The following is a 21,996-nucleotide window of genomic DNA, read 5'->3' on the forward strand; positions in this document are numbered from 1 at the left end:
CAGACAAGGCTTGCGGGTATGATCATGGGTAGGTTTCATGTCATGAGGGATTGGAAAAAGGCAACGGTGTTTGAGAATTCTGGGTTCAATGGGTTTTATGCGTTTATGTTCTTATTGTTGAATGTCTGTATGCTCAATGAGATATGTGTGTAAGATTTCTTGGAAAGTTGCAAGTTCCTTGGATGATTCCATTTACTCTTTGAGATGATAAACTACACTTCCTAGGTGCTGCAGGTAAAAGAACTTCAACTGGTTCACTTGGAAGTCCATGACGGGGACTGCTCACCCCTCCTCTGGCCACCCTTCTAGCGGTCTAAATCGCAGCTTCCTGTCTCCGCGTGGCATCCTTCTAGAAGAGGAAGAACCAAAGGCAATTATCAGCCGGGCAGGCGCATCACTGACTCCTTTGACACATTATTATATCAGATATACAAACGTAAACGAATTGATCCACGGTAAAATTCATCAGATATTCGTACCCACTACATATCCCCATCCTTGGTCTGTGCAATGGATAGACAAGGCCAAGAGTTCTTCATATCGCCCCGTATAGCTTCGTGACACGTCCATTGAGCATCTTGGGAATGTAGGGCGGCTCTGCAGCCATTTTTCTGAGGATGCGGTTTTGTGGTATTATCATACAATTTTGTGAATAATTAACGGGGGTGGGCCCCAGGGTTGCGAAGGAACTTACGAACAGATGCAGCGGCTCTGAAAAACCATGAATCAAACAGACGTATTGACAAGATTGGTTGTTTGTGGCTACGCTGCATTGGACCTTGACCTTTCGAGGTAGGCAAGCTCCCCGCATTCTGAGACGTTGCGATACTGAATGGTACTAACATATCGTTGACCAAAAATTACCACTGAAGCACAAAACGTGCCACTACATTTGGTTTGCAGTTGGTACTGGTATATTTGTGGCCGACACATATACTAAGTTCTTACTGCGTATGTACATACACCTTTGATGTGATTCCACAAGCTTCACTGCCCCTCAAACGCCTGCAGGTCATCCATGAGAGGAACCACGATCAACTGGTACACGGCTTGCTGAAAAATTTCGTTATCGAGACTGAAATGGCGTACGTCGAGTTACAGTACAGGCATCGACGAACAACATCTCCATAAGTTGGTCCTTTTTCACGATATACCCGATCGAGCATTCGAATCGCCGTGTTAAGATTCTGCATTGCCGTGCTAGGATCACTGTCCTCCTCTTGTCGCATGTTCTCGAGAGACGTTCCAAGATCCAGCTCAATAAGGGTGAGACCCAGAGTGAATAACGCTTCACAGCGAATGACGCGCGGATCGATGTGGCCGGTGGTAGCTGTCTCCTCGCGAGGTCCTTTGCGGACTTTCCAACAAACATACGGTTCGGTATAGGAAGGCGTGTTATTGCCTTTCAAAAAGAAAATATCGGAACTGCGCCATTGCTTCTTTAACCACGATGTTCCTTCGAGCTGAAGTACACTTGAAGCTAATGTGACAGCGATATATAGCCTGTCCCCCCATGTTAGATCGATTTGTGCTGATGTCCGTTTACTATACATTAGAGAGCTTCTTGCGATAAGATCTTGTAATGACAGCGGACGATAACGAGAAATGTCTTGCAGGAAGTGGAAATGAGGTACAATTACAAGGAGAGATCGGAACTGTACCCCTCGCATTATGGCAAGATGAACTCGGTCGCCTACGCATTTGGGCTGCAAATATCGGTGCCCACCAAACAGGAAATTCATCTCTTGACTATCGACTTCGAGACGCCTCGCGTATTCGCGGACAGGTCATCAATCTTTTGGATAATCTGATGTCCTTTTTGTCCGATGCAAAGACATTATTGTTAGAGCAAATGGGAGGTACAAATCAAAGCAAAAGATCATTTCCCAACAAAGACTTTGACCAGGGAAACGATCCCGAGTTAGGGGAGCTAATTGAGGATATTGATGCCCTTAGTATTGAAAGCACGACAGAATTAGAAGAAATTCACTCTGCCGTTGCTAACACAATTACTTGCTTGTACCAAATGTCGATCTTGATACGCAGACCAGCCCAACATGACTGGCAAAGACTCTACACAGCGGGAGTGAAGGCATTTGAGCCTTTTGACGTGAATCATGTTCGGGAGAAGTTTCCACATGCGAACTATGAGCTGATCCAGCGGCTTGGAAAAGCAATCACACGCAGACGTGGATATCTGAAGAACCGAGAGAGACATAGAGCCAAACTCGGTCAAAACTTGGATGATAATGAGGTCTGCGACGCAGTGACTATGTCCGAAACAGTGGCAACATCTTTCAAAGACGAAACCTCTGATGTTTACAACGATTCTGCTTCGGTCTCTGACCTTTCGCAGTGCCTTCCCCTCCAAAAAAAATGGGACCCCGAGAAGCCCTTCGAATGTCCATATTGCTATTTTATTATCACGGTCAAAGACACAAGAACCTGGATGAGCCATGTCTTTAGAGATCTCCGGCCGTACGTTTGCATATCGTTGCACTGCACAACGCCAAATATGCTCTATGAGAGAAGGCACGATTGGTTCAGTCATATCATAACAGCACACAAATCCGAGATAATTATCTCCGACACGGCAGAGGTCATGGAAGATAGCAATCCCACACAGGCATTCACCAGAGGGATTAATAGTACTGGATCTGAAATCAAGGTGGACAGTACAGGGAATGCTTCGTCATCTAGGAGTTTTTACTGCCCACTCTGTCATTTGTCATGCCACCCAATATCTATGTTCGAAAAGCATCTTGCGCGCCATATGGAGGAGCTTTCCCTTTTCGCTCTTCCGAGCCAAGAAGGGGGCATGGAATTGGATGAGGAACAGGATGATCAGGCTACCGATTCTGATTCTCCGTCAGAAGGCAAGAAGTCTCCAACTGGCGAGGTGGACCATTCTGCGCCGGGTAGCCAGAACTTACGGTCTGAACCTGATGTGATACCTGCAACTTCTCGGACCTATCGCTCATCTCGCACTCACGGCTATATTTGTTGCACGTGCAATTACGGTCCTATCATATATTCCCGATGTATAATGTGCGATCACATAGCTTGTCAGAAGTGCGAGTTCATCAGATTATAATCCTAAAATAATATATGCTAATGCTCTAAATTTGGAAACTATGTTTGTGATGATTATGACTCTCTCAATTCGAAGGTGGGCTGGCTAAGGAGCATGAATCGTGGCTCCTCGGCCTGTGGTCAAACAGGGCCGGCCCTACTGCGTATAGACTAAACCTAGGGAGACATTATTCGAGTCCTTTCTTTTTCAGCAGTGAAAAGAACGTGAACATGTCGAGACTTGGAATAAAACGCTATTTCACATAGTCTTCCAAATTGATGGTAATGGTATGGTGACTACTGCCATTGTTTCGGTTTTGATTTGCACCTGTGAGCAAAGTCAATATCTAGACTGTAGTCTGAGATTCTAATTCATTGGCTGGCTCATAACAGAATTTGAACGTGCCTTAGACTCCTCCGAGAAGTTCTCAATGGTGTAAGAAAAAAGAAAATAGCATACCCATAAGTGACAGTTTCCGCCAAATTTGGCGAGATGCGGAAAAGCTACAGCATCAAATAGACTATTTGATCATATCCAACCTCTGAAGGTGCTGCCGGAGAACTCACGGTAGTGACTGTAGTGATTATCATAGTCTCCATGGTAGTCACTCTGATCATACGAGTTCCTTATCCCAGCTTGAAAATTCACTTGACAGACTATTTTGGATAGCAAACTAGTCATTTGTCGGGGCCAGGAATATGTCTTTAGTTTTGGTCTTGATTAGGTCATCTTGATGATGTTGTGGTTATTGTCGTCGCCTCATCGGGTCTTACAAGAGAGCTCATAACATAATCTGCGCATTGCGGTGCTTTCTACTCTATCTCACAGACCTCGTCGCCATTCCTGCAACCTGGGCCTCTAAGTTTTCCATGCTTTTAATTGGTGGATATGCATATGTTATCTGAACCGCAATCTAGGCCAATGCAGCCAAAGGAGAAGCACTCGAATCCAAAACAAGAACCGTCAGCGCTGTAGTCTAACTCCATGCATCCTGACGCTTCACAGTTTAGACCCTGACATTGGTTGCCGTCCTTGCAATCTATCCAATTCCTCGAACATTTACACGAGTGTATACTAAAAGGGGAATTGGCTACGTATCTTGACAAGAATTTCTGGAGGACTGGGCTCTCTGCCTCTTTTGAATCTCTCAAAAAAGCTGGAGTGATTGATTATTTCTCCTCATCAAGGCCTAGCTAATCCCGGAGTCTTCACGTTGTCTCAAATTTTGCTTACTGATAATGGTTGGAACACGGCCTCCAGTGTCAGAAAAAAAAAATCAACTTACACGTTCCATTATTAGACACCATATCTCAGATGGTAGGCTACCAGACCCCTTCTGTTTTTCGACATCCATTCCTACAGTTCGATCTTCAAGGATGCTATCCTGCGAATGTTTGAGGCTCTTGCATATGTTAGGGGAAGTGCTCCCCAACCCGTGATGTGCGGGGAGCCTCCCCTCAACACTGTACGGAAAGAAAAAGAGATGTGTCAGCTGAATATTACCACTAACTTAACTATAACCTAGTGGTATGCCAAGAGACCTATCAGCCTAGTCAGCAAACGCCGATTCGGATCTGCAGAAGGTCATGATCCCTGCAATAGAGGAATCATACTGTCTATACCCGAGACTGCCTATTTTCCTTTATTATATCCTTTCATATTTCATGAAAGGTCTCGGGATCATTAAACAAAAAAATATTCGGAAGGTCTTAACCCTTAAGTCCATGAGAATAAATAGTCAGTTAGGTAGATTCGAATAATCAGAGCTTTCATCGTCATACCTTCGGATTACGAGGTTCGCGCAGTCTGACATATTGTTAATCAAGTTTAACGTCCATATCGAGCCTTCTGGCTAGGACAGACCCTGACTCCTGGGTCGCAATCCTCATTCTGAACTGGTAATTTAGTCTCTGGGGGGCTGAACCCCATCTATAACCATTCTTGACCTTTACCTCGCCCTAATCTGCCTATCCACACAGGGCTTTGGGGCTCTATAGGCCCTCCTTGTTCTCAAGCCAGTATGGGCGTCGCCCAGTTTGTTCCCGGGCTGCCCCTACCGACTACCTATCTCCAATCCGTTCTGCCTCCTCTAGGGCTTCTAGCCCCCATTCATCATCCTTCCGGGCCCTTTCTGCTGCCTGGGCCAGATCCCCTGGAGGGCAGCCTACTGTGGTGTCTGCTAGGAACTGTAGCAGAGCTCTTGTGGCCCTGGGGTCTCCTAGCAGTCGGCCTTCTGGGTGATCCTCTGCTGCAGTAGGTATTGCCACACTCACCCTAGCCAGGGCTTGGTAGAGGGTTCCCCGCTGTCTCCACCATTGCCTACATTCGAAGGTGGTAAATAGACTCTTTTGGGGCCTGGGCCAACTAGTTCTGCCTCCGGGTCTTCATGGCTTCTGTACAGCTCCTGCGGGTATAAGCCAGCGAAAGCTCCCCAGAACCCCCTTGCGGGGACCTAGCTGCTGCCCGCTTGGCTGCTTGATCTACCTGCTTGTTCCCCTCTATGCCTTCATGCCCAGGGACCCATTGAATGGTGATTTGCCCGCCGCCCCCGTGCCTGAAGGTTCTGGGCTGCTTCATGTGCCTGCATGGCTAGAGCCTGCCCGGGGCCTGAACACCACCTACTATATCTCACAGCAATTAATCAACATCCTGGATTTCTAAGACACCTCATAATATCAAGGAATTGAAGCTTCAGACCCGGGCTCTTAAGTGTCTATTAAAACATTATTCTTACAGCCTGCTAAGTCCAGCAAATCAAGCTCTTAGTCAACTAGTTAAGAGCTGTCAGATTGCAATGCATAATGCAGTCCTTCTTGCGCAGGAAAATAAGGAGTTACAAGCTGCCAATCAATATTAGAAAAGGAAGAGGAATGCACCTAGATTCCATATAGCTACTGGGGGCATTCTAACAGGTGCAGAAGGACTGCAATGTGCTTAAGAAGCTGATCAAAGGCAGGAAGGGGTGGTTGAGCAGCCAGATCTACAACCACGAAAGCGGACACCACCACGGTGCAGCACATGTAATAAACTATGTCATACCAGGGTGCAATGCCCTAGCCGCTAAGTAATTGATATATAGTGTATATAGCTTCAACTTTGCGGTGTTGATAGTCTAATTGCAGTTTGAATAGATTTGGCGGTGGGTAGGTGGCCAGCTCGCTTATTGATTACGTTAAGCCAAACCTCAGCACAGGCAAGCCCATACCACGTGATCTCGCGACATGGAAACGCGGTCTCCGAGTCCGACTCCAGCCGGCGGCGCGTTCGCCTCCGCCCACGCTGCGATAGATATATCACCATCTCGCCTCTCTATCTATCTTGCAATCGCCGGAATGCCGGAGGTTATCGATCTGCTCTCCTCAACTCCACCGTATCCGACAGATTTAGCCCAGCGACCATCCCTGACGGCCCAGCCTAAGAACAATCTATCGAGAGCAGCCCTCGCCAGTTCCGTGCACTTCTCGTCGGACGATTTCGAAGCGTCTCCGAGCCTGTTTATCTACGACGATGATATCGCCAGCGCCAGACCCGCTAAGAAGCAGAGGCTGAGCCCCAGGCTCAGCTCCAGATCTCCATCTCCTGCACGGAGGAAGGATACGAGTACGAATACGAGTGCGCAACCGACAGCAACAAATGATGATTCTCTGTTTATATTTTCCGACGATGGCCCAGGTTTACCTCCCACAAGCTACGATAAGGGCAAATCCACTACTACAAGGACGTCGGGATGGAATGGCGAGGAATCAGACCCGATAGTCTTCACGTCCTCTGCTCCGGAGCGTCCTTCTGCGAGTGGTGCCGGTCATATTCAGCAGAAAGCGACAACCGTCACGAAGAAAACGGCAACGATCACGATTGACGATGATGATATTGAGGAATTCAGCGATCCGTTTGCCATGCCCATGCCGGATGGGTTGGACTTTGACCTTCCGTCCTCACGGGCTCATAATAATGCACCTCGAACTACTGTTACTACTGCTACTACTTCGAGGACGCATCTGTCTGATCGGACAGCAAATCTGCTGGCCAGGTTGGAAGATCAATCGAAAGTGGGGGCTAATGGTATAACGACAATGACGTCGAAGGCGGGCAATACATCACGAGGGAAGGGGAATAATAAGGTGGCCGATTCGGATGACTTGTCGGACGGTCTGTTTGCTGCGCCGGCGCTGCGGAGACCGCTGAAGAGATCAGGCAAGTCTACTACGACAGATGCGAGCAAGGAGGCAAAGGCCAGGGAGCGTGAGGCGGCGAAAGCGCAGCGCGAACGCGAGCGGGAGGAGGAGAAAGAGCGCAAGCGAAAGCTGAAGGAAGAAAAAGCCAAAGAGAAGCAGCTCGCCGCGGACATTGCAGAAGTCAACAAGCTGAAAGTCGACAAGAAGAACTCGACACCGGAGATGATCATCGACGTCGCGTCCTCGCTGGAGGAGACGAGCGTCGGGAACCAGGTCACGGAGTTCATGCGAAATTTGGGCGTGGAACAGACGTTCTTCCAAAGCACCATCCCCAACATCGTCAAGTGGCGGCGGAAGGTGAGGGCCAATTACAATGAGGAGGCCGGTCGCTGGGAGCCGTGCCCTCTGTACATCCGTCAGGAGGAGCATGTGCTGTGTCTGGTATCGGCGCAGGAGTTTGTTGATATGGCGACTTCGGAGGATACGCTCGAACTGCACGTTCTGAAGATCAAGAGCGCGTATCCGGGCTGCAAGCCCATTTACCTGATCGAGGGCCTGGCGGCGTGGATGCGCAAGAACAAGAACTCGCGGAACAGGACCTACCAGGCTGAAATACGCCGCCAGTTCAACGATACCAATGACAATGGAGGATCAAACAACCAGTCCCGCAGGAAGACCAACAAAAGGAAACCAGAAACCACGCCCCCCGTCGATGACGACCTCATCGAAGACGCCCTCCTCCAGCTCCAAGTCACTCACTCCTGCCTCATCCATCACACGGCTGCAACGCCCGAATCCGCAGAATGGATCAAGAACTTCACCGAGCACGTCTCCACGATCCCGTACCGGCGGGAGCGCATGGAGTTCAACGACTCAGCCTTCTGCATGGAGGTCGGGCAGGTGAAGTCCGGCGAGGATAAGGCCGACACGTTCGTCAAGATGCTGCAGGAGGTCAACCGTGTCACGGCGCCTATAGCATATGGGATTGCTGCAAAGTATCCCAGTGTATTGGACCTCGTGCGGGGAATGAGGGTGCATGGGCCGGGGATGTTGGAGGATGTAAAGGTATGTAACCGTTGTAATTTGTTTTTCGGTTAAGGAATGGATTGCTAACATACGCACGTCTACTGCAGAAATCAGCCAACAGAAACGGCGCCCTGACGGAATCCCGCATCGGTCCTGCAGTCAGCAGGCGGCTGTACAAGGTCTTCATGGGCCTCGATCCGTCGTCGACGGATATCTAACTTTGCCCTTAGCGGTCTCTCTATGAGATTATTTTGGTACAAGTACATATGTACTTTTTTTAATACCCTAACTTGGGCTGGCTGCCTGGCCGCAGGCCCTTCATTGAATCATACCCGACATGCATAGACTTTTGCATGTTTTGGTTTTGCATGGATACCTTTCTCCGTTTGCTATTCTTGTTTTGATAGGCCCTCTGACTTCGACTTTTCTGGTCCATGGATTTGGGTTGTCGATTCGATCCCGGGTTTTGGTCTTCATTTACGTTCTTTATTATCATACATTTGATCTGTCCCTTCAGGCTTCCAAGGGTCCATCCCTTCAACTAGCAGTCTATCCCGCCGCCGATTGTTCTCAGGTGGGTATCTCAGAATGAGTGAACGATAGACGAATGAAGAAAATCGACACATAATACATAGTCCGGTAGACATTGACTCGAAAAAAAAAATGCTTCCAAGCAAAAGAGTAAGAGCGATAGTAGATGATATCTGAGGGGAAAGGAAAAGAAAAATTAAGACGTAGAAAAAGACCAAAAAAGGACATGGTCAAAATTTTTTGTAGTCACATGACAAGGGTGGGATTCGAACCCACGCCACCTTTCGATGACACGGAGAATCAACTGTCCCGATAATTATCGGGAGAAGCTGATTAGTTCAGGTCCACCTGAACCGTGCGCCTTGGACCGCTCGGCCACCTTGCCAGTGGTTGTGGGAAGTGTGGCCGAAGACCATTAAATAGTTCTACCGGCGGGATGAGGTCATTGTTCTCATCTGTACCGTGGTGTATAGCGCTGTATGTACTCTGTACAGCACTTCCAGTGTAGGGAAAAAAATGTTTTCTTTTTAGTGTTGATTTTTACTTGCTGGGTCTACTTTTTTTCCTCTGCGTAGATAAATGCTTCCATTTGCGATTATTAGTCTTCCTTCACTTTCTACCTGCTTTGTCGAGTCTTCGATGAAGATATATATATATATATATATTGTCTGAGGTTTCCGCAGCCCTTCTAAGAATACATACATGCTACAGCAACGCAGATCCTATTATTGAATCTACTCTACTACAATCAGTCCAATCAACTAAGACTGACCAAGAAACGGGCTTTTTTCTACATCACCGAAACCCCGAGCCAGGGGAACCCGTAACTGCCTTCCTTTCCCTGTTTACGCATGCAATGCACCTGCCGGCCCGGGGAAGAGGAGACATAGATAGTTATAGAGCTCCATAGCTCATCACGAGCCCAGATACGCCAGAACCATAGGCCAGCCAACCTTGACCTTCTAACCCAAGCTTACTAACTAGATCCTAATCTAACCACAGGTCCATCCTGAGACGGGCAGAACAAATCTAGAATGTTTCACCTTTTAGATACCGTGCTAATCTACCGGGATTGGAACCTTAACACGGGAGCGAATCTGGAGAAAGATACGCCGCACATGTATCAACCCCAGGAATTCCGGAACCAGGGGGCTTTCTAGAACCCGACCAGAAAGATTCCATCCAATGATCCACACGGGAAGGGAATCCTGCCTGTATGGAGGCCCCGGATTGGATGGATAACTACCAGTTAGGGTTGATCCTTGACGATTAGTACTTCCTGGGGAATGAATGAATGCACGGGGTTGAGTGATGCGGTGGTAGACGACCTCCCGAGCAGGGTACTCTCCGTCTCCGTCGTGGCACCACCATATCCATCCATGGATATGCGCATGTCGGTCGGGAAGAAAGGGGGATAAGGAAAAAGGAAAAAACGTTTAGTAACACTAAATCATCCCGTGGATATAGGATAGGATAGGACAGGACAGGACACCGTGGTGTCGTGGGAGGTCATGGATGGATCTGCCGGAGATGATGAAGAAAAGATAGGGTCGATAGGAACGCATGTGGGAGAACCGATGCACGTCAACCGTTGGCCACATGACCCCAACGGCCCCTTGGCAGAATGGACAACGTGGCCAAACGGTGAAAAAAAAGGTCAATTGCTCCGTTTGATATCATCATCATCATCACTCAGATCAGGGCGGGGGAGCTATTTGTTTTGAGGAAAAGATCCGATGATCGGATTAGGTTATCTTCGGTTAGGTATATGGTGCATTGGTGCGGGTTAGTTAGGCCAGTCAGGTCTAGATGCTGGTTTGTTTACTAGGTAGGTATGATGTATGAGGTATTTGGGTAGGCCAGTTATTTGGGTATTGCTATTATTATCAGTTCTGAAAAAGAGGGTGGTATGAGCGTCAGCGACTATTGAATTTCAGAAGCAGTACCCGACCGAGAAGAACTTGACTATCATGCTATAGAGCGTGGTAGAGAGTAGTAGGTCCTGAGTACCGAATACGGAGTAGTTAGGTAGACAGACCTCGGGACAGCCAGGGCGCATTCCCTATGTTTCTGCAGGAAGCAAGGCGGCAGATCGCAACGTGGATAGCCCAGGGTTATGGATAGGATCGTCTCCGGGGGACAGATGAGAGAACAGGGGTTGCTGGACATGTTCACCAGGAGAGACCGAGGGAGGCAGGATGCAAGCGATGTTCTGATGTTCTTGCCCGGCGGGCGGAAACAGGCGCGGGTCAGCCAGCGAGACGAGCACGTTGCCGGATGATTGGGCAGCGCGGAAGCTGAAGGCGACGCAAGGCAGAGAGAGCACGGCGGGAATGCTGAGGCAGAATGCTCGAAGAAGGAAACTATCTGCTGGTAGTCGTGCGGAACCGGGTGACTCGTCGAGATTGACGAGATCGACCGGCTAGAAGGCTTCACGAAGGGAGCATGTAGATGGAGAAAGGGAGAGGCTAGCAGCCGAGATTCCCGTGGTTGATGGCGTGCAGGGCGATGATGCACGTCCAGAGATACACACATAACATACTACCACATGCGGGCATCCAGGCCGACCGGCCGGTGTAGCTCCGCGGCTGCCCTGGCTGTCTGTCCTGTTCTGTCGTCCTGCATCTCTCTCTACTTCCTCCACCAACCTCTGTCTTCTGTATCTTCTGTCATCCTCACCACCAATTCCTCTTCCTGTCCATCTCCGTCTTCTCCGTCTTCCCCTTTGACTGCTTCTTCTTCCTCTGCGCCACAGCCGGCCCACCGTACCCACAAAGGCGGTGACGGGGATCAGCGTCACGTCTTCTCTCGCCCTCTCCAGCATCTCTCGGCCTTGCATGCTCACGGCTGACCTGAACCTCCGCCTCCGCCGCCATCTCCACCTGTAGGATCTGCTCGACCCAAAACGTGCTGGATATCCTGTGTTTCCGCCCGGGCACCGGCTTCCCGGCCTGTCCGTCTTCCGCCTCCGCGACCCGTGCTCTCTCCAACTCTTCTCCATCCTCCTCCGATCTCCCGCCGGTCCCCTCGACTCTGACCAATGTTCTCCCCATGTCAAACCCTGCTTCCGCCCCAGATCATGCCTCGCCTGGACACCTGGTGACACCTGCTACATCCGCCCAACATGATTGCTCTGCTGGAGTCGAGCTATCGCCGCGCCAGCAGGGGCCGCAACACCACCGCCAGCACCCCCCCGTCCTCCCCCCGCCGTCTCCCTCCTCCTCCTCTTCTCCCGCCAAACGCGCCCCCAGTGCTTCTCTCAAGAGAGCCAGCACCGCGCCCTTTGACCAGCTGCGCCGTGCAGACCTCTCCTCCTCCTCCTCCTTCCGCCCCCAGAGCCCCCAGCTCTCCGAGAGGGACAGTATCTTCGCCACCCACTATCTGCCTTCGGACAGCGATGTGAGTACTCCGCCGCTTCTTCCTGTGCAAGATGCAGACCGTGATGGGAAGGTTGGCCTGATTCCTGGCCTTGAAGATGCACCTTCTTCCGCGGCCGCGAGTCCTATAACTCCCCGTCAGAACCATCATCAACACCAACATCATATCCACCACCATCACCACGACCACGCTCCTTCTTCTCCTCTCTCTCCTTCTCCCATGGAACTTTCCGTCTACCGGCATGTTCCTTTCCATCGTCCTCCTTCCCTCCGCCCGTCCCCAGACATCTCTTCCTCCTCTTTGTTCTCCCCCGCGGGTTCCCATGTGGGCTGGGTCAGACACCAGGAGACCGTGGAGAGTTCAAAGGGCGCAGGATCCCGCAAAGTGGCCATCCGGGAGACCTTCCATCCGCTCCGCAAGATCGTCTCCGATGGTACCGGTAGTGAGAACCCCGCTTTGAAGGAGTCTGTTCCTGACCGCAGCGTCATCCCGACGGCGTTAGGTAATGTCCCTCGCCCAAACCACAGCCCGATGATTCCCCTGTCAGGCACGGATCAACAGCTGCCAGTAGCTGATCCTCAGGCTGCACCGCCTCAAAGACACGGAGAACCCGTCAGAGAAGGCAAAGAAGGCGTTCGGGACACCAAAGTGGAGCGCAGTGCGAGCAGGGGCCGCAGCAGCAGGGTAGAGAAGTCCATCGAAGCGAACCTGACCAGTGCGGAGCCCACTGCTCATGTCCGCAGCCGCAAATCCAGCCATTACCTGGGCCTGTTCAAGGAGAACACTACCTCCCCAGATCGGAAGAGGCGGGAGGACCGCGCGAGGGAACATGACCACAAGGGGCATGCAGGGCACCCCGAAAAGGACCTCGTCCACGAGCACGACCGGCCGTTACAGCTACCCGAACGCCCACACGCCTCCAGCCGACGGGGTGCATTCGAGCTTGCTCCATCCACGTCGGATGAAGAGGAGGACGAAGGAGATACGCTGCTGACACGACCTTCCTTGACGGAAGGGCCACCGGTCGACAATGTGCCCGAAGTGGAACCGCACAAGCGCCCTGAAAGTGCAACTGCTGCCACTCCATCCCGCGGTTCGATACCCCGAAGTCTGTTGGAGGAGATCCGAAACTTGCGTCTCACTCCCGGCGGCGCTCGTGGGAGCTCCTTTTCACAGAGCATTCCGACGCAGATTTCCGAACGTGGCCGTGACTACTTCGGCCCTACCTCCTACGACAGCCAATCTCCCCCATACGATATATCGGAGCCGCAGAAGCGCCGCGGCTCCGATGGACAATTTGAGGAAGAGGAGGAGGAGAACGAGCAAATCTCTTCCGCCTTGTATTTCCCGCACGAGCGTGCTGCCTCTGAGGAGGTTGAACAGTTTCAACCGTTCGAAGTGGGTCGGGATCATGAGTTGCAGGCGGAAGAGGGCCGTGCTTTTGGGGCGAACGGACCTGCTGCGCCCCAGGAACAGGAAGTCAGCCGTGTGGATATTAATCTCCGATCCAAGAATGACAGCCGGATCCTGCATGGCGAGCTTCAGGCTCCTCAGGGCCCGTTGAGTGACGTCAGTGAGAGATCCTTGGCTACCATTTCGGAGTACAGTCATGACACGGCCTCGGAATCCGAGTTCTTCTCAGCGGATGAGAGCGGGTTATCCGCTCGAGAAGACGAGTCAAGCCTGACTGACGATGCCGAGATGACCCCTACCGCTACTCCAACCCAGCGCAGCCGCTATCTCCGTCCACGACGCAAACATACAGCAACTGCCCCCATCGGGGCCGTGGAGTTGAAACCGTATCGACATCAAGTCGGAGGTCATACGACCGTTTTCCGGTTCTCGCGCCGGGCCGTGTGCAAACAGCTCAACAACCGGGAGAATGAATTCTATGAGCGGATTGAACGGAGGCATCCGGAAATGTTGATGTTTCTACCTAGGTTCGTATTGTCTAGCCGTCTTCCCCGTCGCACTGGGATACGTAGCGTAGTTCGAGCAAGCTCCCGTATTCTCTGTCTCCATAGTCAGTAGTAGATATGCTGACAGTATTGCCTTTAATTCTTCCTCGCAGGTACATTGGTGTTCTCAATGTGACATTTTCCAAGAATCCTAAGCGGTCGAAAACCCGGACTGATGACGCTGCTGAGCATACGGAAGTCGAAGGCGTCGGCGAATCCAAGACTGCAGATCAAGCATCAACCTCAGGTCAGCTTTCGCAGGCCCCGAAGAAGGATGCGGAGCAACCGAGAATCTTCAGCCAGCAGCAGGTCACGGGCGTTATCCCCAAAGTGATTCTGGAGAATAATCGCCATATAATCCCTGCGGACCTGTTTTCCCCGCTTCAGAGACCAAGGACCGCTGACGATGCGAGATCTCCAAGACTGCCATTGTCTGATCACCACGCCGCTTCTGATGACCAGAAACTGCAGAGCAGCTCTGCGGGAGAGGCGCACTCCCATCCACCAGCGAAAAAGCACAACGTCAGTTGGGGTGCCACCACTGTCAATAGAAAGCTACAGGAGCAGGTTCTTCGGGAGGTGTTTACGCCGCCTACCATTCATCATCATAGGCGCCATGCGCGCGGTCATTCTACCATGTCAAGACTCCATTCTGGCAGCAATAGTACTCGACGGAGGTCGAATTTCTCGGAGGATCAGACTTCTAGCAGCCGTAGGAGTGCAATTGGAATGAAGGAACTGCCTGAGCCTGCTGGAATCGCCATTGCCAAGGGAGCTGGTGAGGAGAAACCCGCATTGTCCTCCTCCGCCTCAACAGCGATAGAGGCCAACTCGGGTCCGTTGGAGAAGGTACGGACTGCGGAGAGCCCACCGCGCTCTAGCTCCATTCCTCGGGCTCGACACGTTCGGCGACGCCATTCGGGCAGTGGTCTGCAGAGACGAAGGAGCATGAGCAGTAGCCAAGGTGGCGAGCTCATGTTCTTCGAAGACGATGGATATGGCGGGGACAGGGAGGACGAAATCTTCCGTATGGAAGGCGATACTCCGCCCCCGTCAGCGCCCCCCGTTCCTGCTGCGGAATCCCCCGCTTCAACGCCGTCGGAAGGTGTTGTCACAGCCGAGCTGACCCGCCCAAAAGCTGGCACCGACGAGCACCGGACGTTTCCTGTCTCTCTTGAGCCGAAGTACGACGAACGTTTCCGGGTGCCAACCAATCCAAAGGAAGCGCAGACCAGGAAGGATGAGAGAGTCCAATTCTTCCTCCTCTTGGAAGATCTCACTGCTGGCATGAACAAACCCTGCGTCCTTGACCTGAAGATGGGCACGCGTCAGTATGGCATCGAGGCTGATGAAAAGAAAAAGAAGTCGCAGAGACGCAAGTGTCAGACGACAACATCGCAGCAGCTTGGCGTGCGGCTCTGCGGTATGCAGACCTGGAACGTGAAAAAGCAGGAGTATCTGTTCGAGGACAAATACTTTGGCCGTGATCTGAAGTCTGGCCGGGAGTTCCAGGATGCTCTCACTCGGTTTCTCTACGACGGAGTCAGCTATAGGAGCGTTGCGAAGAAGATCCCTGTCATTTTGGAGAAACTGTCCATGCTGGAGAATATGATCCGGAGACTGAAAAGCTATCGCTTTTACGCCAGCAGTCTTCTCATCCTTTATGACGGGGAGCAGTCACCTCCCAAAGACGATGCTGCCAAGGGGGGAGCGACGGATGACAAGGCACGATTGAAGCAGCGCATCAAAGAGGACGGACACAATAACACGGACGTCCAGCTGAAGATCGTGGACTTTGCGAACTGTGTCACCGGGGAGGATGCGCTGCCGCCGAATGCACCCTGTCCGCCTCACCACCCGGGCGATATCGACCGTGGATACCTCCGGGGTCTCCGCACGTTGAGAATGTACTTCCAGCGTATTCTGAACGAGATCAACGAGGAAGACTATGTCGAAAGAGGGGAGGGCGAAGCAATGGCTCTCGGACCTCGAAGTGCCGGTCGGGAGGCCGCGTCCGACCGCTTTTGGGATGAGGGTGTGATGGAAAGCGACCCGGGAGAAGTCAGTTTCTAATATGTTTTCTTAATGACTGAGGGGTCTGTCTGTCTGTCTGGGAATAGAGGTTTCCTTACCCGGAGTTGGCGGTTGAACTCTTTGCTTTATCCTTTGAACGACTTTCATATGAATGTATCCGGAAACGGCGCGTGGCTTAGGGTGGCAGCGATGCCTGGATTCCCCATTCCTTTTTTTTGTCTTTGGGCTATCTTTTCTTCATGGGACTGGACGGCGTTATGGATTTGGGTGTGAAGCAAGACTGACTCGACATATTCGTCGGCGGGGGTCGCTCTAATATCGATTTTCATTCAATGCATTCCTTCTCGCCGGGCCAGCTGGCAGGCGCAGAGGAATTTCTCCCTGACGAGCGAGCTTATTTCTGGTATTTCTTCTCGGACATGTCTTAGTGATTATATACCTCCTGGGAAGTTGTTCAATGCTCAGGACTTTTGTCCCTTTTCCTCCTGCCATGGGTGTCAGTTAATTCGAGTACATGTACGTAGGCACTTTGTATCTTTGAATTTGCAATCTCCGAGTGCTTTCATAAAGTTTCTGCTATTACTGTAGCGTCTTTTGTGTGGGTATGAACAAGGCCCTGGTCTGGCTGTGTCGAGGCCCATCACGTGCGCAGGCGATAAGCACCGTATCTCCGGGCGCCACGTCGAGCCGTTTATCGGGCCCTGCGGCTCTCTCTCCGCATCTCTGTCCTAAGCCTCTTCTTCCCCTGCAGCTTTCCTCTAGTGTCGGTATTTTTATCTCTCGTCTCAAGGCGCATCGAAAAAAAAAAACACGGAGATGCGCTGCTGATGTTGAAGCCTGGCAAGCGGTGTGACGTGGGGACGGTGCGGAGTTCGTCTGATCTGATCTATTCTGATTCCCCGGTTGCGGTGACGGCGCCGGCGCGACGGCTGTTAGGAGCTTGTCTAGCTAGCTGTCTCTCCTGCCTGCAATGCTGGCATAGCAGCCAACCGATGCATTTGCAATCGGTATTATAACTGCTGGCTTGTCTTGTCCTGTCTTACCACAGTACCCATCGTTTTTGTTTCCTCAGGTACTCCGTACAGTACACACAGTACGTCGGAGGGGAGGGTAATCGACCCAGGTTACGGTACGACAGGGCATCAATTACCATGGCCAACAGCTCCAACGGCCATGCGGGAGGATCCTCGATCGACAAGCGTGATTTCGATGCCCATCGACCGTTACTTCGTGGAGATTCTGAGATTGAGGATGGACGGAAACAGAAGCATCATCGACGGTCCGGGTCGGAGTCGTGGCGGGTCACTACTTCTGCGGATGGCGGTGGTGGTGATGGCCTCCTGAGCAATGTCGTCGAGGAGATCGTGGAGAGGGATCGGAGGAAGATGAAGAGGGAGGTGATACGGGTTTGTAGTTTCATCTGGGGGATTGTTAGCTGGTGAGTTCTGCGGTGCTCTCTCTCTCTCTCCTCAATTTCCATCCAAACAGGATGGAATGCAGCGCGGTTGGGTTTTGTATATTGATTCTCGACCTCTTGGGTCCTCCTATTCTAGTCTCTGCGCCGGCAGTATTACCGCGTTCTCGCTCTACGGCCCGCTCCTTCTCACCCGTCTACATTACACCCAGCTCCGCGTCAACGCGGTGTCAATTGCGGCTGAGATCTCGATGTACCTCCCCGTTCCGCTGTTCGGGTACCTGTGTGACCGGTATACACCATCTCCGCTGTCTTTATTGTCCGCCATCTTCTTCGGGACGGGATACCTCCTAGCCGCGTTCACATACAGGAGCGGTCCGCCTCCTGACGCGGGCGGATCGGGATGGCCCTTTTGGGTCATGGTGCTGGCCTTCATTGGGGTGGGTATGGGTACAGCCTGCATGTACCTCGGTGCCGTGGCGACCTGCGCGAAGAACTTTGGCAGGGGCAAGCATAAGGGGATCATGCTGGCGGTCCCCATTGCGGCGTTTGGCCTCAGCGGCATGTGGCAGAGCCAGGTGGGTACGTATCTACTGTCCGAGAGATTGGAGGATGGGTCCCGCGGGGACGTCGATGTCTTTCGGTACTTCTTGTTTCTTGCTATATTACTTCTGGTTGTTGGGCTGGTGGGTACGGTTGGATTGAGGCTCGTCGACGATGAAGAGGAGAAGTACATCGATGAGGCGGTCGAGGAGCTCGAGCGGAGTGGGCTTCTCGAGGAAAGTGAGTTCTTCCAGTCCAGGGATGAGGTGAGGCGCGCGTATGGGGCGATGGGGCGGAGGGTTAGTGACGGGGATTCCGAGCTCGATGGTGATGGAGGAGCTGTTCCACTGTCGGATGAACTGCGGGAGGCTATGCGACAGGAGCATGAGAGGGAAGAGCAGGAGCGCAGGAAGAAGAATTGGTTGCTCAATTACGAGACGCAGCTGTTCCTGAAGGATCACACGATGTGGTGGCTTGCTCTTGGGTTTTTCTTGGTGACGGGGCCTGGGGAGGCTTATATCAACAACGTATGTTCTAGCCCTATATGCGTATACTCCCTGGCGAGCTTATATATGACTGACATCTTTTTCAGCTGGGAACCGTCATCCAGACACTGACTCCCCGTTTATACCCGGCTCATGACCCCCCACCGGCCGGTCTTGCCTCGACGCACGTCACCACTATCGCCCTCACATCGACCATCACCCGCCTCCTGACGGGCTCGTTATCAGACATCTTCGCTCCCCCTGCAACCCATCACTACGCCTACAACCCCGAAAACCCTCATCCCTCTGAAGAAGAAAGCGAGAACCGCCTAACCCTCTCCCGCATGACCTTCCTCCTCCCCTGCGCCCTCCTCCTCTCCCTGGGCTTCCTCCTCCTCGCGTCCCCCTTACCGGTCCACTACCCGCAATTCTTCCACCTCTCCACCGCCCTCGTCGGCCTCGGCTACGGCGGCTCCTTCTCCCTCGTCCCCATCGTCATCTCCGTCGTCTGGGGCGTCGAGAACTTCGGCACCAACTGGGGCATCGTCGCCATGATGCCCGCCGCGGGGGCCGCCGTGTGGGGCGTCATCTACTCCCGCGGGTACCAGGACGCGTCGGATGCCGTGGGGGGCAGTTTCGATGGACACTGTATCGGGTGGAGGTGTTATGGGTTTTGGGCGGTGGGGTGCACGCTGAGCGTTTGGGTTGCCGTGGCTGCGTGGTCGGTTGCGTGGAGGGGATGGAGGAGAAGGGGGGTTGTTGTCTGATTTATTCTTTTCTTTTTGTCTAGATTGATTTTCGATTGGATGAATTTGAATGGGAGAGTTACAGTCTCTCTCTCTCCCTCTCTATACATAGCATATAGAGGAGGATCTAGATGGTCTAAAGTCCATTGATCGCTGCTGCTGCTGTTGGTTGACTTAGTCGGCGTTTTGGAGATGGCTATATATGTTTCGTAATCTACTTGTATCTAGGACGATCGCATCACATGTTGATCTAGATAGAATATTATCATTATTTATCAAGTAATAGCTAGTGCTGCATGCATACATGGAATTGATGTTCGATTTGACAATACTACATTGCAAACCTGAAGGATGTAAAATATCCTAAAAGAAATAAATCCTACCACTGCAAGGGATTAACCACTAGATAGTAAGTAGGTGATGCCTTTTTCATCCTATTTATTCTATTCTACTATACAATATCATGGCATATCCTGACAGGGCTGGACCATATTATTATATAGTTAGCATCTAATCTAAATCACAGGGTATTATCACAATAACAACAAAAACAACAACAAATATAAAATAAAATTACAAACCCCTCAAGACAACCGCAACCAAAACCGAAACCGCAATCCCAGACACCAAAACACCAACCAACAACTCCTGTAGACCCAACGTAAACGGCCGTCTCGGCTTCCCGAGCATATCCACAATCTCCTCCTCCAACCGATCCCCCATCGCCGCCAACGAAAACTCCCTCTCCACCCTCTCCCTCGCCTTCGCAGCCATCCTCTCCCGCTCGCTCTGATCCATCTCAAACAGCACCTTCCTCATCACATCCGTCCACGCACCGACGTCGTGCGCATCCCTCAGCCACCCCGTCTCGCCCTCGACGATGGTCTCGAGCGGTCCGCCCGTGTTGGACGCGAGGACCGGTAAGCCCGCGTGCATCGCCTCGACCGGGACGATGCCGAAGTGTTCGTTGATGGGGGTATACAGGAGTAGGTGGGAGTTGGACAGGAGGGTCTGTTTGAACGCGGTGGGGACGGAGAGGAGGAAGAGGACGTCGATCGAGTCCGGGATGGAGAGGGCGGAGATGACGGTCTTGGAGGTCGCGGTGGAGAGGCCGAGGGAGGTGGCGAGCGCTTCGAGGTCGCGGTGGTAGTGGACGTTTTCGGGGATGCGGGTGTCGTAGCCGCCTGTTCAGTGTGTCTCTTGTTCAGCGTCTTCTCTGTATAATTGTTTTAGAGGAGAGAGGGAAGAGGGAAGGGAGACTAACCAGCAATAACCAACCTCGTCCCTTTCCTCCCTTCCTCCCCAAGTCCATGATACGCCCGTATCGCAAGCCCCATATCCTTCTTCCGCTCGAACCGATTGATACTCAGCAGGATCTTCTTCCCTCCCCAGAGATTATCCCCAATGATCGCCTCATCCTCCACCACTTTCCCTCCTGTCGCCTTCGTATCAACACACGGATAAATGACCCTCACATCCCCCAACCTCCCCTGCCCAAACACATCGCTCACGACCCCGCGCGTGAACTTCGAATTCGCAACGACTTTATCCGACGCGCTCATGGCCCAGCCTTCGAACCAGTCGAACGGGAACCGGTACAGGCTCTTCGCGAGACGGAGGAGCGTGTTCCCTTCGTCGCGGCGCGCGAGGAGCTGGTCTGGGAAGTGGCAGTAGAAGAGGATGCGTTGGCGTTTCGACTTCTTCGACTTCGATCGTTGGCTAGCATATCGCGGACCGAGTATCTTCAAGACAGGCACGCACGCGGGGACTTGGTCGACGATGAAGATGTCATCCTCCTCCTCCTCCTTCTTCTCCCCTGCTGTAGTGGTTGTTCCTCCTCTCCGCGCCAACTCCCCCAATACCTCACCCACCAAATGCAACTGCCTCAACACGGCCATCAACACATGCAACCTGCCCCCGACATGCGCGGGGAAGAGCGTATTCCCTCCGACGCGCACGTCGAGCGTCCCGTCGCGCGCCTCCTCGAAGCAGTGGTTCCGGTCCCGGTGCGAGGTGTAGATGGTGACGCGGTGGCCGCGGGCCTGCAGCGCGAGGGCGGCGTCGAGGATGAGGCGCTCCGCGCCGCCGATGCCCAGGTCCGGGTGGATGATGATGACGTTGGAGGGTTTGAGGCGGGGCATTGTTCGCTTCTCTCGTTCGTGAGGAGGTTCCTTTTTTTTTGGCTGGTGGAGTCTTGTGGTAGAGCTCGAACTAGCTTGTCCGGACGGAGCTGCGTCGCATACCTTAGATAGGGTGGAGTTCAGGAGCTGTCATGTGATAGTGAGGTTTATCTTATCGCCGGTCTTTATACCACAAGGACAATAAAAACCATATATATCTGGCCCTCTGTGCTTTCACTTTCCGAGAAGAATAATCGTGATATTAATTATTTTAGTTTAATACTCATATTTCGAAAAAGACACGTCAGCTACTGAAGCATTGAAAGACTGTCAATATACATATTCCTCCACATCTTACTAGCTTAACAGCTCTTGCCTACTGGTATAGATATACGAATTAGAAACCTGATCGACGTTGTATATTGCCCGATCTAAGAGCGTTGAGGTGCAATCGCAATTGGTATCTGTGCAGACTCCACTGGAAGAAGACCATGTAGAAGACAGGAGGGGGTA

At 52.1% G+C, this 21,996-nt stretch overlaps 4 protein-coding genes and 1 non-coding gene across 5 annotated transcripts; 3 read left to right on the plus strand and 2 right to left on the minus strand.

The window, feature by feature from the left end:
- Positions 1 to 6,294: 6,294 nt before the first annotated feature.
- VTN00DRAFT_3768 (uncharacterized protein) lies at positions 6,295 to 8,492 on the plus strand (the record flags this gene model as incomplete). Its single annotated transcript, XM_069430121.1, has 2 exons — positions 6,295 to 8,313; positions 8,382 to 8,492. The coding sequence occupies 2 exons, from the start codon at positions 6,295 to 6,297 to the stop codon at positions 8,490 to 8,492; spliced, it is 2,130 nt and encodes a 709-aa protein (XP_069289289.1).
- A 564-nt stretch (positions 8,493 to 9,056) lies between these two features.
- VTN00DRAFT_t84 lies at positions 9,057 to 9,190 on the minus strand. Its single transcript has one exon. It is a non-coding gene; the product is annotated as a tRNA-Leu (tRNA).
- Positions 9,191 to 11,856: 2,666 nt separating this feature from the next.
- VTN00DRAFT_3769 (uncharacterized protein) lies at positions 11,857 to 16,214 on the plus strand (the record flags this gene model as incomplete). The annotated part of the gene is made up of 2 exons (XM_069430122.1): positions 11,857 to 14,123; positions 14,255 to 16,214. The coding sequence occupies 2 exons, from the start codon at positions 11,857 to 11,859 to the stop codon at positions 16,212 to 16,214; spliced, it is 4,227 nt and encodes a 1,408-aa protein (XP_069289290.1).
- A 1,112-nt stretch (positions 16,215 to 17,326) lies between these two features.
- On the plus strand, positions 17,327 to 19,384 carry VTN00DRAFT_3770 (uncharacterized protein; the record flags this gene model as incomplete). The annotated part of the gene is made up of 3 exons (XM_069430124.1): positions 17,327 to 17,613; positions 17,729 to 18,659; positions 18,725 to 19,384. 3 exons carry the CDS (start codon positions 17,327 to 17,329, stop codon positions 19,382 to 19,384), a joined length of 1,878 nt encoding a protein of 625 aa, XP_069289291.1.
- Positions 19,385 to 19,936: 552 nt separating this feature from the next.
- Positions 19,937 to 21,504, minus strand: VTN00DRAFT_3771 (uncharacterized protein; the record flags this gene model as incomplete). The annotated part of the gene is made up of 2 exons (XM_069430125.1): positions 19,937 to 20,547; positions 20,628 to 21,504. The coding sequence occupies 2 exons, from the start codon at positions 21,502 to 21,504 to the stop codon at positions 19,937 to 19,939; spliced, it is 1,488 nt and encodes a 495-aa protein (XP_069289292.1).
- Between the last annotated feature and the right edge of the window lie 492 nt (positions 21,505 to 21,996).

Source organism: Thermoascus crustaceus (assembly GCF_041956765.1).
Source record: "Thermoascus crustaceus strain CBS 181.67 unplaced genomic scaffold VTN00scaffold_2, whole genome shotgun sequence".
In the NCBI taxonomy this organism is placed as follows: Eukaryota; Fungi; Ascomycota; class Eurotiomycetes; order Eurotiales; family Thermoascaceae; genus Thermoascus; species Thermoascus crustaceus.